Below are 19,577 nucleotides of genomic sequence, written 5' to 3' on the forward strand. Positions count from 1 at the left end.
CCCGAGTAAGAAAGGAAGACGTAAAAGGACGGAAGGAGAAAGAGAAATATGAAACCAACAATGAAGGCAGAAAGTTGGATTAAAGAAGAACTCGCAATAGTAAGATAAAGTAAAAGCTAGCGTAGAGTAGTGGAAGAAGAAAGTAACGACAGACCTGGCCTTCAGCAACGGGACCCTAAGAAGACATTTGGGGCTCTGCAAATAACACACTGCCCTTAAAGGTTTTTACCTCGACATTTAGCAGCAGTAGACATATCTCATGTTCTTATTGTTGGCATACCTATATTTAAACCACTCTCAAATTCACCAGTGCAAGCAAAGGACAGTTCACCCTCTACCACCAGCATTCAAACACAAAGAATGGACCATAAATTTCGCATTAAGAGATACCGGCTCTACATCTAATTAATTGTAAGGTACCGGGGCCCATATTTATACTTTTTTAGCGCCGCATTTGCATCATTTTTTTTTACGCAAAAGCGACTCAAACTTACAAAGTCAAATTGTATTTTGTACGTTTGCAACGCTTTTGCATTAAAAAGCGGTGCAAATGCGATGCTAAAATAGTATAAATATGGGCCCGGTGTCCAAGGATGAGGTTTGCACAGAAAAACTACACAAGTGGCAGAGATGTAGGAACAGTGAGGGACACCACAGACCATGGTAAGTTATCAGAATCTACATTAGACTTAGCCCTCTAATAAGAACTTTGAATATCCTGTTGCTCTATGTACAATAATATTCTAGGCCACAAATAGGCTGCTCGTGGCAATTGACTTGCCTCTTAGTTCATTAATAGCATTGTTGTCAGGGCAGTGGTGGACATGAATGTTTCTAAATTCACACAAATTTGAAGCTATCACTTTTAGTATTGCCTGACAATACAGTGACTTAATATGAAACACTATGGTGAAACATTTCTGCATTTTAACCAACACCTTTTGAATTGTAAAGCGACTTTGAATATTTTGTTGCGTTCATTGCTTGCCAGTTTCATGGCTCAGCATGTGCACAGGCTCTAGCTGTTAACTTGTTAGCTTGCCCATTTCTAAGGAAGCTAAGGTTTTAAATCAAGGCTGGGGCGTGGGTGATTGTAATGGTCCCCCTGGGCCCAGTCTTTGCTGTTTGAAACCTCTCTTGGAATTGGGCTGCATGCCAAGTGGGTGCGGCATCACAAGGGCACCATTTTGTCCAAAGATAAGACACAGCATTTCTTATGCACTGGGACGGCGTGAAGTCTGGCTGGGGTAGTAGTACTTACCAAGAGCTGGACTGAAGGCCTGGATACAGGAGACTCCTCTCCACCAACAATCACCGTCTGGCTTCTTTCTTCCTCTTTATGTCTCTGTGCAGCGTGTGCTCCAGCTCCAATGGAGAACAAGGTGCACAGGGGCTCAAGCAGGTTTATCAGAAGCAAAAGGACCAGTATTCTGGCTGCTCACAGTTTTAAATGGTTTGCAACAAATGTTGATCTTCTGGCACCCTGGCACGCTGCCTTCTGGGAGAATTGAAGGGTGGACAGTTTTCTGTGTTCTTCTTGCTGGCTTCTAGTGCTGGACATTCTTGTTAAATCACAGGGCAGGCTCAAGACAGGCTTGAAATGGTTTTCCACTCATGCTACTGTTCTGTGTGTGATCCTTACAGCAGTCCTGTAATTCGAAAAACTTTATTCTGGGAACCCATACATTTAGGGTGAAGGTGTGACATTGAAAAGGGGGTGGAGAAACAAGGGTTGGAGTCATGCAAAGCAACCTGACAGTCAAAATATACCTTTATTTTTTTTTAAAGCTCTGCCTCAAAAAAATTGGCAACAAGGAGAAATGTGATAAATCTGTTCTGGCTTAACTAGTTGCAAAGGGTGCATTTTAAAATATCTTACAGTGTAAGGCACCTGTTGCAGGGGTATTTACGTGCCCAGTAACTCTCAAGGAAGAATAATAATGGTAAGAAAATGATGGTGGTTCATGCATTTGCCAGAGAGATCTGTGTTTTGTCTAATCACAGTTTTGGCTCAGAATAGCATAGAGGGTTAATGTGTCTTCAGCAAATCACACAGTGTAACATGCACATGACAGATTTTTATTTTATGTACATAGGTAAGTGGGTTTCTACTTTTAAGACAGAGATCCTTTTGCTACTTGCAGTTCCTAAATTGCAGTTCTTATAAACTAGCACAGTGAGCTACAAAGAAAGAAGTGTGACTCCTACACTTTGTAATCCTCATTTATTTATGTAAGACGTCGTCCACATTGGTTTGCACTCTTGTATGATTTATTGCCAATGTATAATGTGTGTGTAACGTAAAGTGACCTGACACCCTAATTTTGGGGTGAGTAGTGCTATAAACTAATTAAATACAAAGCAGTGGTGTTTATAATGTTATTCGTGTTAATACTCATGCAGACCAATATATATGACATTCTTACTGTGCACGCATTTCTCTTTTATACAGGAACTGAACAAAGGCAAACGTTTGCTTCAAAACTAGTTTCTCTTACAATCTGTGTGACTTTTTTTTACCTCCATCTAGTTGTGAGACTTCAAATAGCTCCCAGCCAGGATGCTACTCATGCAAAAAGAGGGTTGATGGCCCTTTAAATCAGGCATTTTTCTTGGGCCCATCTGGAGGTGAAAATAAATACAAAAGCCCACTCACCGCCTGCATCTTGCTGCTTGGAACAGAAGGCAGACAGCACAGGCGCTGCTGAATGTGTCCCATGTCAGTAAATGACACCAGAACAAGTCCAGCATATTTCACTGGAGCGCAAGCTCTTGGAAGTGGGGTCACCCTTACCTCTCTGAAAATAGTGGGTGCATGCCATGCCAGTGTGTTTTTACCAGGGCGATGACAGCAGCAGGAATGGCCATAGAATGAGCGAGAAAAGAGTTTTTGAAGAGACAGATGATTGAGATTAGGGCATTGGAAATGAGTTTCTCTGAGAACTTAGTGCACTTTATTGTACCCAGTTAAATCCGATACCCAGTGGTTCGGAATTCATCAGGTACCATGAATCTCACAAGATACAAGCTTTTCGTTAAAAACAGAGATATAACATGCAGATGTATGTATGTCCACGAATTTCCTGGACCTCTTGGCGGTTTTAATACACAGAAATTTAGAGAGGGTAAATCAGTAAGGTAGAAAATGTATCATACCGCGTGTAAATGTGGTACCTGTTCAAATGGGTGTTAGTTCAGGGACTGCAATTTAAGAAGGTAATGTTAATCAGGGCTGACGTCATCTGCTTTATTCGGGGCAGCAGTCAGGCGGTGGCAGTGGAGTTGAAGTGCACACACTTGCTATACACGACGCTGTTGTATTCTCTTCCTTTCTACGTAACACAGGTACACTGCCAGTGGATCGTAGCACATTGTTACCCATCTAAGGGCACCTCCATTCACGTATAAAGGATTCATCACTACAGGTCCCATTATAGCAGAAGCAGCAGACCCGTGCTTTGCCTTGCTTAATCTCTGATTTCAAAATGGAAGACATTCCGCCTTTTATTGACATGGATCTCATTTTCATTTTCAGCACTGGAGAGAAAGATTTCGATGAGACAGAGCAGAGAGGAACTTATTAAGCGTGGAGTGCTGAAGGAAATTTTTGAAAAAGGTAAGTGTTGTATATTTATTCATGCCAAGATGTTGCATGGGGTTGCTGTCTGAGTTTCTATGGTTCATTTAATCTGTAGCAGGACAGGCTCAGCTCACAGCAAAGTGCAATCTTAAAGTACAATGTGCAGCGCTTAATCTATTAATTAAAAAGATGTAGGGGACCAAAGTGTTCTTAGGAACCCAAGGCCAGCAATCCAAATATGAAGGCTGCCTAGTCTTTATTCCACCTCATGTATTTTTCTTCTTCACCATTGACTTCCAGCCTCCTTATCTCACTTTTGCAGGTTCTTTTTCATCTCTGCTTTCTACCTTTTCACTGCTTTCCTACTTTTGTCTTCTTTCCATTTACCTTTCCTGCCTCTCTCTTTTCACCTTAAGAATGCCAACTTTCAGGTGATGCTGAAGTAAATGTAGTTACATCTTCTACTCTCACCACTCCACAGAACCAAACCGGTCCTGAGGTTTGTTATGACTGAGATAGGTAATTCTTAAGGTATTAAAACACTTTCTATGAGCTACATTTCTGTACCACAGCTCCCTTTTTTAAAAGCACTGTGAAGGATGGAGGAATGTGCCCCACTAACTTCGCTTATGATGAGTAACTAAACATGGCAGTGGTCAGGCCTGTTATTTAAAGAATGTCAATTTAAATACAAATTTCACTCTATTTCTGTTTTTTTTTTTCACGCAGAAGGCTTTTCTCACTTTTTAGGTCTGGTGTAGAGAGCCTTAGCAGTTTGCCATTATGAAATCAAAGATAATCACTGTATGTATATTATATATATTCAGTTGTTTTGTGCTTTGCCCCACCTGGAAAACATGCACAGTTCGAAGAGGCTATCCTTACTGCATTGACCTTGGCTTGGAGTACATATCATTGAAACCAGGAAGACATATTTTAATAAAAAATGTTGCCTCCAATTATTTGTTTCAGTTTATCGTGGACGTCTCTCTTGAAACAGAGGCTATGTGCCATTTTGTCAGCACCTCCTTCATTATATTCCCAGTGTCCAGTACATCAGCCTCTTCATCTGGCATGGCCACTCACTCTTCTTGGGAGGGTACAGCAGGTGGCTTCAGACCAATCCATTCCTTACTAAGGTCCCATGTGGGCACAATGGTGCTTCTATATTTTGTGCATTGCCAATCTCCTAGAAGACCAAGGATCTTCGAGCTATTGCCAATGGTCAGAGCCATCCTACTTCATCCAGTTCTTCACTCCTTGCTATCGCTATTCTTGGTTTTGGTAAGTGACTATGGACCAAATGTACAAAGCAATTTTGCTGTCGCAAAAGACTAAAATTGCTGTTTGCAACCGCAAAATGGCCTTGTACAATGTACAATCCCTATTTTGCGAGTCGGTATCCAGTTACCAACTCGCAAAATAGGGATTGCAACTCGCAATTAGGAAGGGGCATCCCTTTCTAATTGCGACTCGCATGTGGATGTATGATTGTTTTGTGACTGTGAATGCTGACACAAAACAATTGCAGTTAACACCAACTTCAAATTGGTGTTAACCCATCCGCAAACGGGAAGGGGTACCCCATAACCTGGTAGGGTTTCCAATCCACAAAGGGTATCTACTGATGTATTCCTAGTAGAGATCTCAAAGAACATTTTAGCAAGAGGTTAATGATATTGAAATAAAGTTTTGCCTCAGTTGTATTGTAATTGCATTTATTGTTATGTTTTTAGAAATTGTAGAAAGTTTTGTCTTGCATCGGAATGTTGCACTTATCAGAGAAATATTTGACACAAAAATGATTACATTTTGCAAACTCTTGTGGATAATTTTGTAACCACTTTAATGTTTGTATTTTATAGCAGCAGTGCTGTCTTGTGGTTTGAGTAATGGTATGCTCACTTGCTCCTATCAGAAATTTATAGGCTGATTTAGAGATCTATGTTGCACAATTTCTGTTTGCCAGTGTTGGGCATTCAAGGAGCACAGCCGTATCGGTGGCTGTAGAATGAGACAATTTTAGAATTCTTTGTCAGGCCAGCCTGGGTTTCTCCATCGAGGTCGCTATCACTGCAGTAGGAGGAGCCACTTTGGGGGATACATCTTAGGTGGAAATTCAACCAGTTCTCTATTGGTAAGTAAATATTTCCCACCTACTGTTAGCACATTAAGTGTACCCCAAACGTATGGTTCTACTGTCAGTTATTACACATTCGGTCTTCCTAAAATGCTAGATGCGGTTTCCAAAATGTTCCGGTCACAAAGCTCACCTTTTTGTAAAATGTTCCTATACTTTCCAAAACAGCTTTTACATCGTACCTGAAGTCTACTATATATATGGTGACAGAACTACCAATATTTTGGTTGAACCAAGGATTAGACACAAGTGTGTGAGTTTGTTAGACTGCAGCTGTGCTCTAATTCAGGCAAATAGGTCCCCTGAGAGACATGTTAAGGACCTTTCATGTTTTACTGTATTCTCTGTGATTGCCTATGATTACAGTCCTCTACCAGTCCTTTAGTGTGAGACTCATGAGAAAAAACAGTCACTTTGCATTCAAGATGTTTTTGTTATGGCTCCAAAAAGCTTATGTTGCTACTTTTTGCAAACCGAGCTTGCCAGTGATTTTAAGAACATACCTTCATGTCATTTGCATACATGAGAAGCACTTTGCGTAAACAGATTGATGACTCGAGCAATGGCTTGGCATAGATGTAGCATAATGAGTGAGATAATACTAATTTCTCTAGAACACCACACGCCACAGAGGACTGGGGATGCATTAAAACTCTTGCAATAAATTAAAAAATAATCTGGTAAGGCTCCGTCAGTTGTATGTTTGGTTAACCAACAGAGCTTTTATCTTATGCGTCTTTACCCATTTAAGTTCATAGCTGACAATGCTGTTTTAAGGAAGCAATTTAGGACCCATGTGTAAGAGGAACTGCTAAGATGCTCAAATGAATGCTAACACGTATGGGCAGAAAAAGTGTTGTCCATGTTGAATGACATCCTATAACTTTTAAATATTAAGGCCAAGGGTGATGGCAGTGAGTGAGTGTACACGTATGACACCTAGCCTGCTGCCATGTGGGCGAAGTGTTGTAACTTTACATAGTGCAGTGTTCACCCAGGATATCTTGCCACCAGATGTCTAACGTATGAACCGAACAAAGAGAGCTGTGGGAACAAAAGAGTCTGGCTTTGAGCCAGCACTGGTCTTCAAGCTTAAGTCACATTCTTATAATAGAAAAGGTGAAACTACAAGTCCAAACGATTAATGTTGTAGCTGAAAAACAGGAATGGTGGAAACATTGTCGATGATTTGAACCGCCAAGCAATACACATAAAGTACAGAAGCAAGCAATCAAACACGCACATCACAACAAATTTTATTTAGTTTGCAAACAAATGTAAATTTCATTTCAGTAGCAAGTGTTCAGATTGTATAGATATTTGTGACCTGGGTGATAGACTATATTAAAGTCCTCCAAATCATCAAGTGATGAGTGACAGATCTCATCAGTTAAAAGCGATTTGCTGGTTGAGTTGTTTGCACTTTGTGGGTTATAAGCTGAGGACTGCGCTTGAGGGTGCAACACTTTTCTTGGCTCTGTTCTCAGGATGCAAGTAGTTATCTAGGAAACAGTCATATATACAACTGTCTTCGAAGTGTATATGCTACTGGGTGCTTCTTATGTTGGCTGCTAGTGAGCTCCAGTGCTTGAAAGCTCGTACTGAGAAAGCAGTGTCTCCTACAGATTACCTATGGGAAGGTGGTATGATAGTGGTGCAAGCCTGGAGTGCAGTGTTCGGTCTGGTTTGTACTGCATGAATTTAACTTATAGGTATACCAGTCTTTTTTCTAGGGAGGCTCTGTTTACAACACAGAGATACTTGAAAATTGCCCTTTTAACCATAGGCAGCCAATGGAATGAATACAGGACTGGATTCATTGGGTGAAGGTGGAGAAGAAGCCTTGTAGTATCATTTTGGATGAGTTGTATTTTGCATATGATGAATGTTGGTACACCAAGTTATAGGCTGTTGGCATAGTCAATCTTGGACATTAAGGCCCATATTTATACTTTTTTAGCGCTGCATTTGCATAGTTTTTTGACGCATAATCGGCGCAATAATCGGAAGTTTGCGCTGCTTTTGCGTAAAAAAATGACGCAAATGAAGCGCTAAAAAAGTATAAATATGGGCCTAAGATTGTGAGGATGACTTTGTGGTTGTGTGCAAGCTATGGGAAAATGCAACCAGGTAGTTTCATTGTGTAAAATAGTGTAGGAAAAGTACCATCTTGCCTGGCATGTTACCCCCATATTTCACTGTATATATGTTGTTTTAGTGTATGTGTCACTGGGACCCTGCCAGCCAGGGCCCCAGTGCTCATAAGTGTGCCCTGTATGTGTTCCCTGTGTGATGACTAACTGTCTCACTGAGGCTCTGCTAACCAGAACCTCAGTGGTTATGCTCTCTCTGCATTCCAAATTGTAACTAACTGGCTAGTGACCAATTTCACCAATTCACATTGGCATACTGGAAAACCCTTATAATTCCCTAGTATATGGTACTGGGGTACCCAGGGTACTGGGGTTCCAGGAGATCCCTATGGGCTGCAGCATTTCTTTTGCCACCCATAGGGAGCTTTGACAATTCTTACACAGGCCTGCCACTGCGGCCTGAGTGAAATAACGTCCACGTTATTTCACAGCCATTTACCACTGCACTTAAGTAACTTATAAGTCACCTATATGTCTAACCTTCACCTGGTGAAGGTAGGGTGCAAAGTTACTTAGTGTGTGGGCACCCTGGCACTAGCCAAGGTGCCCCCGCATTGTTCAGGGCACATTCCCCGGACTTTGTGAGTGCGGGGACACCATTTCACGCGTGCACTATACATAGGTCACTACCTATGTATAGCGTCACAATGGTAACTCCGAACATGGCCATGTAACATGTCTAAGATCATGGAATTGTCACCCCAATGCCATTCTGGCATTAGGGAGACAATTCCATGATCCCCCGAGTCTCTAGCACAGACCTGGGTACTGCCAAACTGCCTTTCCCGGGGTTTCACTGCAGCTGCTGCTGCTGCCAACCCCTCAGACAGGTTTCTGCCCTCCTGGAGCCCAGCCAGGCCTGGCCCAGGAAGGCAGAACAAAGGACTTCCTCAGAGAGAGGGTGTTACACCCTCTCCCTTTGGAAAAAGGTGTCAGGGCTGGGAAATGTTTTGATGGGCACAGATGGTGCCCATCTCTGCATAAGCCAGTCTACACCGGTTCAGGGATCCCCCAGCCCTGCTCTGGCGCGAAACTGGACAAAGGAAAGGGGAGTGACCACACCCCTGATCTGCACCTCCCAGGGGAGGTGCCCAGAGCTCCTCCAGCGTGCCCCAGACCTCTGCCATCTTGGATTCAGAGGTGTGCTGGCACACTGGACTGCTCTGAGTGGCCAGGGCCAGCAGGTGACGTCAGAGACTCCTTCTGATAGGCTCTTACCTGTGTTACTAGCCTATCCTCCTTCCTAGGTAGCCAAACCTCCTTTTCTGGCTATTTAGGGTCTCTGCTTTGGGGAATTCTTCAGATACAGAATGCAAGAGCTCACCAGAGTTCCTCTGCATCTCCCTCTTCACCTTCTGCCAAAGGATCGACCGCTGACAGTTCAGGACGCCTGCAAAACCGCAACAAAGTAGCAAAGACAACTACTGCAACCTTGTATCGCTTCATCCTGCCGGCTTTCTCGCCTGTTTCCTGGTGGTGCATGCTCTGGAGGTAACCTGCCTCCTTCTTGCACCAGGAGCTCTGAAGAAATCTCCCGTGGGTTGACGGAATCTTCCCCCTGCAACCGCAGGCAACCAAAGACTGCATCACTGGTCCTCTGGGTCCCCTCTCAGCATGACGAGCGTGGTCCCTGGAACTCAGCAACTCTGTCCAAGTGACTCCTACAGTCCAGTGACTCTTCAGTCCAAGTTTGGTGGAGGTAAGTCCTTGCCTCCCCACACTGGACTGCATTGCTGGGTACTGTGTGATTTGCAGCTGCTCCGGCTCCTGTGCACTCTTCCAGGATTTCCTTCGTGCACAGCCAAGCCTGGGTCCCCGACACTCTAACCTGCAGTGTACAACCTTTTGAGTTGTCCTCCGGTGTCGTGAGACTCCCTTTTGTGACTTTGGGTGGACTCTGGTTCACTCCTCTTCTAAGTGCCTGTTCCGGTACTTCTGCGGGTGCTGCCTGCTTCTGTGAGGGCTCCCTGACTTGCTGGGCGCCCCCTCTGTCTCCCCATCCAAGTGGCGACATCCTGGTCCCTCCTGGGCCACAGTAGCTTCCAAAAACCCTAACTGCGACCCTTGCAGCTAGCAAGGCTTGTTTGTGGTCTTTCTGCGTGGGAACACCTCTGCAAGCTTCTTCACGACGTGGGACATCCATCCTCCAAAGGGGAAGTTCCTAGTCCTCTTCGTTCTTGCAGAACACAAAGGTTCTTCCATCCAGTGGCAGCTTCCTTGCACCCTCAGCTGGCATTTTCTGAGCATCTGCCCACTCTCGACACTGTTGCGACTCTTGGACTTGGTCCCCTTGTTTCACAGGTACACAGGTCCGGAAATCCACTGTTGTTGCTTTGCTGGTGTTGGTTTTCCTTGCAGAATCCCCCTATCACGACTTCTGTGCTCTCTGGGGGTTGTAGGTGCACTTTACACCTACCTTACAGGGTCTTGGGGTGGGCTATTTTTCTAACCCCCACTGTTTTCTTACAGTCCCAGTGACCCTCTACAAGCTCACATAGGTTTGGGGTTCATTTGTGGTTCGCATTCCACTTTTGGAGTATTTGGTTTGTGTTGCCCCTATACCTATGTGCTCCTATTGCAATCTATTGTAACTTTACACTGCTTGCATTACTTCCTTTTGCTATTACTACATAATTTTGGTATTGTGTACATATATCTTGTGTATATTTGGCATCCTCATACTGAGGGTACTCACTGAGATACTTTTGGCATATTGTCATAAAAATAAAGTACGTTTATTTTTAGTATATCTGTGTATTGTGTTTTCTTATGATATTGTGCATATGACACCAGTGGTATAGTAGTAGCTTTGCATGTCTCCTAGTTCAGCCTAAGCTGCTCTGCTATAGCAACCTTCTATCAGCCTAAGCTGCTAGAAACACCTCTTCTACACTAATAAGGGATAACTGGACCTGGTACAGAGTGTAAGTACCCCTTGGTACCCACTACAAGCCAGGCCAGCCTCCTACCAATAGTATGTATGACCGGAGCAGCCCTTATGCCAATAGAACATGAGCATTCAGTTTGTACTCAAAACAAGGTTCACCTAGAATTCATTCTTGCAAACTTTGTAGATAAGCAAATAAATATATTCTAAGCATACAATTAATGCAGTAAGAACACTAATATACTCTAGCCTTATTGGTGTTTTTAATTAAACCAGAAAAGTATAATAACGATACACTTACAGTGTAGTAATATGCCTTTTGTACTGGGCCAGTTATTTAGCCTGTGAGCTTAACCTGACTGCTGAAATACGAAAACAGACCGTGAGAAGCCTCCCCAGCCTGGGATTTGTTGCCATTCAGCTATAGCTACAGTTAAAGCTTGTCCTAGTCTTAGACACATGATGGCATCAGACAACACGGGAGCCTTGAGGGGACGACGGTGGGGAGTTGTGTCAATCCTTCATAAGTGTGCAGCTTGGGGGCTTATGCTGGTGAGCTCTGCCCAGCTCAGCTCGCTGCCACTGTCTGAGGATGCTCAGTCACAAAAAAAACTGTTATAAAAACAAAGGTACCATTGGTGCATGCAAGAACTCTTCACTAAAGCTCATGTCTACTAAGCACTCAGAAAAGATCATATCAATGGTAGTGAACCCATCAAAAGTGACATTAACGTGCCCAACAGCAGCAGCAGCAACAAGGTCCACAGCCTGGTGTTGGGAGCTGTACTAGCGAGGGCAGATATCAGCATTCGCCTCTGATGTAAAAGTGTCCCATTAAGTGGTTGAGGCATGTATACTCAGCGCCAAGTCCAGAAGAGTCCACAATAGATTTCCAGGTCAGTGTCTGCCGCCCTCCCCAGCTCCTCTGGCTGCTGCTGTCTGCCTGTTGCCTGGGACAAACTGAGAGCCTCTTGACTCTCAGTTCGAGACCCGCCTCCACCCACAGGCTCGTACCTGCACCTCATCCCTGGTGGTCTAGGGGCCATCACAAGTAAGTATTTTCTCTCTGTCGCACTTTCACTCTTGCTTCTTCTGCCTTTTTTTTTCACTCGTATTTCCTTTTCTTTTCCATCCCTCCTCCTTTCCTCTGCCCTCTTTCACTCTTCCTCTTTTGCCTTTTTTCACTTGTTTTCCTTTTCTTTTCCTTCTCCCCTCCTTTCCTCTGGTCCCCTCCTGCGCCGCTGCAGCACCGCCCCCTTGCCCCAGTAAAGCACCTTTCCTGCCCTCCCCCCTTCTAGCTGACCGCTCCCCCTGTCCCCTCCTCATCTTAATGGTGGCCGCAGCGCAAACGCACAGCGGACACACGCAGCAGGCACACCATTGGTGCGCCAAAGGCAAGCCTGTCTGCGCCTGTCCGTGCCGGACCGAGCCCAGTGCCAGGAACCCTGGATCTCTGTTAAACCACCCCCTGGCCTGCCTTCGGTACGACAGAGACCCTCCTCTGCCTCAACACCGGACATCTCAGCAACTACTGCATCATCTACCCCAAGCACACCAACGGACCTTTTACCTGCAGAAACTGCAACTTCAGTGCCAGCCTCAACAAGCTGAAGGTACTCCCCACACACAGAGATACCAACAACCTCCACAAACTGATCAACTGCCTGCTCCTGAATATCCATTCCCTCCACAAACAAGCCACAGAACTATGGGATTTGATCAACACCGACCGACCAGACTTCACCTTTCTTACCGATACGTTGACCAACCCCACCTCGAGACCATACGTCGCCATCGCCATTCCAGACAGATACACCATCCTAAGGAGGGAAAAGCCCTCCCGCCTGGGCAGAGGACTCGCCATCATACACAAGTCAAACTACATGTCCAGGCCGTCCGAGAAGAACAATGCACCACCATGGAACACCTTCACTTCCTGGTCCACTCCAAACACAGCTCCTCCATCCGTGGCATCCTGGAGTACAGGCCACCCAGCACCCACCCAGCTTTCACAGACTACCATATAGACATCGCTACCCCCCAGGTCCTGGCATAAGATGACTACCTCCTCCACTGCAACCTGAATTTCCACCTTGAGGACTGCACTGATCCAAACACCACTGCTCTACTTGATAACCTTGCCAACCTTGGCCTCAGACAGCTGGTCTCCGCACCCACACATATCGCAGGACTGGACCCCATCTTCATCTCAAGCAACCGGATCACCATCAAGACCATCTCCACTCCAGACTGGACTGACCACCGCTGCATACACTTCACAATCACTGCACCCAGCAGTTGCACCCCCCAGGACCACCCCACAGGAAATGCAACAAAATCACCAACAAGCAACTCACCACATCTCTCGCCAAATCCCTCACTCCTCCATCGGATGACACCAACACAGCAGCGCACAATCTCAACGCATGGATCACCGAATGCACAGACACTCAAGCCCCCCTCCCCCGGCTGACATTGGCCAAACGCGAACCTAAGAAAGCCAGCTGGTTCACCACCGACTCTAAGAATCAAAGCGTACCCTCAGACGTCTAGAGAATAAATGGAGGAACAGCCAAACCAGCGAAGTCTTTGCCTCCTTCAGAGCCGCAACTGCCACCCACTGCTGAAAAATCAAGAACGCAAGGAAGGACGCACTCCAGTAGCACATCAACTCCTCCACACACAACTCTAAGGAACTCTTCTCAGTCATCAGCGAGTTCACAGATCCCTCCTCAGAAACCTCTGCGTCAAACTCGCCACCGTTTTTCACCGCCAGATCCAGGACATTTACGACAGCTTCCTCCCGGAAAATCATGGCCCTGGAACCTGTGACTGACCCCCCCGCCCCGAACCCACCCAGACCATCCAGAGCTGGTCAACGCTCACGACCAAGGAAACAGTCAGCATCATGAACAGCACCCACTCTGGAGCCCCCATGGACCCATGCCTACACCACATATACATCAGAGCTAGTGCATCCATTGCACCCGGGCTCCGGAACACAATCAACTGCTCCATCAACACTGGCACCTTCCCCGAGGACTAGAAACATGCCATAATACGACCTCTCCTAAAGAAACCTTCGGGGGACCCATCAGAACTGAAGAATTTCTGGCCCATCTCACTGCTACCCCACCCCACCAAAGTACTGGAGAAAGCAATCAACGCACAACTACGGAATTTCATTGAGGTCAACACTCCCAGGACAGCTCCCAATCCGGCTTCCGCAGCAACCACAGCACAGAGACAGCCCTCCTGGCAGCCACTAACAACATCCGAATACTACTAGAATGCAGCTACACCACAGCTCTCATACTCCTTGACCCCTCAGCAGCCTCCAACACCATCTCACACAGCACTCTACGCACCAGACTCCATGACATAAGAGTCTGTGGAAGAGCCCTGGAATGGATCCACTCCTTCCTCTCTGGGAGGACGCAGAGGGTCAGACTCCCGCTCTATACATCCAGACCTACAGGAGTCAACTGCGAAGCATCCCCAAGGATCCTCACTGAGTCCAACACTGTTCAATGTATGCATCGCCCCATTCACAGCCATTGCCAGAAGCGAAGGTATGAACATTGTGTCGTATGCTGATGACACACAATTCATTATTTCCCTCACCGAAGACCTGGACACAGCCAAAAGGAACTTCCACTCAGGAATGGAAGCCGTCGCCACCTGGATGAGAGAAAGCTTCTTCAAGCTCAACCCGACAAGACTGAGCTCATCATCTTCGGAAACGCCAGCTCAGCTTGGGACGACTTCTGGTGACCTACACCCCTCAGCACTTCCCAGCACTGACTGGCATGCCCGCAACCTAGGCATCACCCTCAACTCCTTCCTATCCATGACCCACCAGATAAACTCAGTCACCTCCTCCTGCAGTGCACACACTCCGCAAACTTCAGAGGATCTTCAGATTAATTCCAGCAGACTGTCACAGGACAGTCACCCACGCCTTAGTCACAAGCAAGCTTGACTATGGCAACGCCCTCTACACCGACACCTCAACTTGAAACATAAAAAACTACAACTCATCCAGAATGCCGCCCCTAGACTTATCCTGGACCTCCCACCCCAAGAACACCTGTGGACTCTCAACTGGCTCCCGGTCGAGAAAGGAATCACCCTCAAGATACTCACCCACAGGTACAAGGCCACACACAATGCAGTACCAGCCTACCTGAACCACCATGTCTCCTTCCACATCCCTGTGAGATCCCTCCACTCCGCCCAGATGGCCCTAGTCACCATCCCTCGCATAGGCAAAACCACTGCCGGAGGGCAATCCTCCACCTACATCGCAGCAAGGAGCTGGAACAACCTCCTCCTGCACCTCTGACAAAGCCCGTTGCTCACCATCTTCAGGAAGAACCTCAAGATGTGGTCTTCGGATGGGGCCCTTCTTCTCCCCCCCAACGCTTTGAGACCCTCACGGGTGAATAGCCGCACTTTACAAAAGCAGACTGATTGATTGAGCAAATTCAGCAGAGCAGAGACCAATAACTATAGAAAAATAACAAAGGGACCAGGGACCGTTCCCCGCCCACCCTAGACAAGGTAACATATCCAACAAAGCCACGTAAAGGTAGCCATCGGAAAGACAAGAGGCAGACCAAACGGAGGGAAGTGGCACAGACCCCGGACTAGCTAGTGGAAAATCAGGACAAACAGCAGCTGGCACAAGACCACCAACATAAGTATATTACAAGGGCACACCCTCTAAATTCCCCAATGGGCAGTACCTGCCAATCAACTCAAAAATAATGTAACACCTACTCTCATTAGGTATGCCCCCGAGATAACTACACCAATGGGGACAACGGACAATCCAGAAGTTCTAAATAGAAAAAAAAACATACAAAATCCCCCATTGAACTAGGTTCAGTTCATGAGATCACCAAGATCATAGACCTTTCTTTTACTAACTGTAAGTACAAATCAACTCTACCCTACTAGCAGCTGTTAAACCTTTAACATGGCAGTCCCATTAATTAGAAGTTGAAGTAGAAGTTATACATGCTTGCCCGTAGTGTGTTAGCACTTAGCAAGAAATTGTATAGGCTCAATCAGAAACTAGATTTCTGTGTGAGTAGATACAAGGAAGATAGTGGAGTGGGCTGTGATGCGACAATAGATAAACCCTACACCCACAGGTTCGGGCGAAGCCAAACCTGAGAAGGCGACGTCAAGTGGAGGAGAAAACAAAAACATGCGAGAATAAACAGAATGAAGCAATAACTGGCACAAGCCCTCTAGGCAAGCATAACACAAACATCAAGCTGAATGAGAACTCGCAAAATGAATGCTGCGGTTTTGAACACAACAATGTAATTCTTTCCACAAGCTCGACACATACTCTGAAAACAAATTTCAATGTAACTGAGAAATCGCTGGCGACAATGAACCCTGAAAGACCCTTATCATGTCTGGAAAAGAAAACATGCAGAAGTCTATGAAAAGGAACAAAAGAAACAAAAATTAAATATACAATGCTTAGAGCATAACGAAAAGCACATTGTAGGAACCACATGCTACAATAACCGAGGAGAGGCAGGGTCAAGATAGCAACCCCGGAAAATTAGAAATCTATCCTATTTTCTATCTAAAGGCAATAGCAAATGAAAATAATAAACATGGACACATGAATCCACGCCAATATATACTCCATGAGCAAAAGACGCTACTATTAATAGCCCAGGAAGTTTATCCTTTTCATGTAAAAGGATTTGCAGTGGTTGCTGCTGGTGGTGGGTTGACGCTCCTCTGCCCATATGGAGGAACCGCACCTGAAAAAACCACAAAAACACACAAGAGCCAGGGAAGTGGAACAAGAGCACCAAATTGCTCCCAAGCAACACGTGAGCCACACACGAAAGATGGAATCACAACCAGGCATTAAAGGCAGTAGTTTGACCACACACTAGGAGGAGGACCTCCCACACCAGCAAAATTGATCTTCATGCCAGAATTCAACATCAAGTGGAGATTGGGCTACTCTAAACAGGTTGAATATTCTGCGTCTCTAAAAAAAAAAATATATATACAAGTATACCATTGCTAGTTTATCTCACCTCAGTGCATCTTAAAGTAATACAATTTAAAACTTTCTCCTGGATTAGGCACAAGGAATCTACAATGACTGAGTGGACAAACACCGCTGACGTTGAAAACATTGAAGTGATTTAAGAAATGAGGCATACTGATCAACGAGCCTATGATGGAAAAATATCCCCATGTTTTGATCAAAAAAACAAAAAGGCCCTCCCAGGCCTAAAGGGGCCAGAAGCATATTGAGAGGCACAAAGCAATCAACTGTCCAAGCATGGGAGGAAAAAAAGAATAGTACACTTGACAAACAAGCAGGGGGACAAAACATCAAGTGGCCCCATTTCTGTTAATACCCCACATGACAAAAAATCTAATTGAGGATGGTTAATGGCTGCCCTCACAACAAAGGGTCAGTGGGGCTCCTAGAACCATGGACAATTAAAAAGAATAACAGACACAGTATAAAAGTAATAAGCAGGAATGTCGCAGGATTTAACACTGCGGGAGAAAAAAGATGCCCTTGACTTATCTGAGGACTGGGGATGTCCTGTGCTACCAGGAAACCTTGACCACTGTACTCTCACAATTCATACAGTTGCACAAAAGAAGAATATGTTTGGAAGACCCATTGGTGGGCTTTGTATCTTTGTAATACGAAATTGTTAGCTGAAAATTAAGGAAGAAAAAAATCTTAGCTATGATGTGCAGGTGCTTGAACTCGTAGGCCAGGCAATGGATTGCCAAGTTACACCTGTTATTCTTATAAATGTGTATATCCATCAACGAAGGGAAGTGGGGGGGGGGGAGGTCATTTTGTACATCTCCAACCGGATACTGGCTCTCTTTTATAAGCACCCAGGCAATGAGGTTGTGGTGGCTGGTGATTTTAACACACATAATCTATGTCAACTTGGAGGGGGCCAAAAGGATGTAAATAGAACAATACTAGGAGCTTGCATTAAAGAAGCTGACCTGTGCTTGTGCGACCAGAAAGGTTCTTCAGAGGTCATATCACAACCCACGTTCGGAAATATCTCAACACTAGATTCTATGATTTTGAGTAAGCACCTGCTAACAAACTGTGAGGAACATCAAGTATAAAACCAGAATTGAAAGTGATCATCACCCATTATCAATCAAGATCAGTGTGAGTTCTAATACCTATGTGCGTGTCAGTCCTGCTTGACAACCATTGACAGCCAACGTAATCCATTATTGAAAAGAATAATGTGGGGCCAGGCAGATAACTCCTGTATCAGAAGTGGAAAGCACAACACAAACCTCTCGCTCTTGATAAAAAAACAACCTTAGTAGAGATAGACTGGGGCCCTTAATAGGAGATCTATACTCAGCATGAACCTCCAACAAAGTTGGCCAAAAACTCAGCTACAGATGAGACTTGTGTTTAAATAGTATGTTAAAGACAAAGAGTTTGAGCAAAGTAAAAGGATATGTCTGTTGGCTGAACTAAGGCATAAAAGGCAGAAAGGTCCATCCACTGAACGTGTGCTAAAAGAGGCAAGTAGAAAACACAAAAAGATAGCCTGGGTCCTAAAACAAAAACTCATAGAGGAAGAGTGGAAGCATATTTACACCTTACTTGCTGCTTGCAAGTCCCAGGAATTTTGGGGCTACATTAATGGCCTGGCAAATAAATCTACCTGCAAAGAGAACGCTGCTTCTGGCAAAAATGGATAGGCCACATAGGGCGCATCTTTGTGGAGGGTGAGAAACCCAGGGTCACTCGGGATGACCTACTCATTGGAGCCGTAGAGGGGCCTGAAGAGAAAGTATATGAGTTACCAGAGGGGGAAACAGCAAACATCCCTAAATCGATCCTTAAGGATGGGGCTCCGGGCCTAATGGCCTACCTGGTAGTGTCTTCAGGGAAGACGTTGACCTCTGAGCATCCTACATGCACATATTTTTAAATGAATGTATTCTTTCATCCAGCATCCCAGCGTTATGGAGGGACTCTATCCTACATCCAATCCACAGAAAAGGCGACAATACCACACTTGAAAACTATAGATTAGTCTCCCTTCTATATATGGACGGGAAAGCCTTCACAAAGGTATTCTTGTGTGAATTAGAGACCTGGGTCAAGGACAGTAACATCATCCCATACTACCAACTGGGGTTCTGACCAAAAGCAACCACAATGGATAATGTGATTGCTTCTTCATACTTGACGGACAAGGCTGTCAAAAAATCTTCGAGACCCCTATAGGCACGCTTTATTGATTATAGCACAGCATTTGATGGGATTGACCGAAGGACATTATGGATCAAACTCGTCGATTAGGGAATCTCAAAACATCTATTTGTGGCCATTTTAACCTTATACACAGACACTTGGGTCCAAATCAAGCTAACCCAAACCTATGCCACTCCAAAAATATATACAAGCAAGGGGCTAAAATGGATGTGTCATCGCTTCAATTCTGTTCAACCGATAAACAGCAGACTTAGGTTTGGAGTTGCTGAAAGGGAAATTGTTTCCTCCAAAGCTCTGCCATACCAAGCTACCTTTCATACAATATGCTGACAACCTGATAGTACAAGACCACACACGCATTGATCTTAAGAGGTCATTGGGCATATTATACAGATATAATACTACAAATTCTGTAAGAGCAAATTCTGCAAAAACTTAAGTTTTCATTTTTGGGCAACAGGCAAAAAACCACCAGTTGACATGGAACTTGGGCCCCTTCAGCATAATAACGGCTGGTAAATACAACTACCTTAGTGCCTGGATGT

The 19,577-nt window shown here is 45.1% G+C and overlaps 1 protein-coding gene across 9 annotated transcripts in view; it reads left to right on the forward strand.

The window, feature by feature from the left end:
- Window positions 1-19,577, forward strand: part of PHACTR1 (phosphatase and actin regulator 1) — a 1,185,412-nt gene that overhangs the window by 867,311 nt on the left and 298,524 nt on the right. For all 9 annotated transcript variants that reach the window (XM_069219732.1, XM_069219733.1, XM_069219729.1 and 6 more), the window contains one exon: window positions 3,536-3,616. In XM_069219732.1, the coding sequence (XP_069075833.1) occupies window positions 3,536-3,616 (81 nt within the window). The remainder of the gene's footprint in view (window positions 1-3,535; window positions 3,617-19,577) is intronic.

This window comes from Pleurodeles waltl, chromosome 2_2 (assembly GCF_031143425.1).
Source record: "Pleurodeles waltl isolate 20211129_DDA chromosome 2_2, aPleWal1.hap1.20221129, whole genome shotgun sequence".
Lineage (NCBI taxonomy): Eukaryota > Metazoa > Chordata > Amphibia > Caudata > Salamandridae > Pleurodeles > Pleurodeles waltl.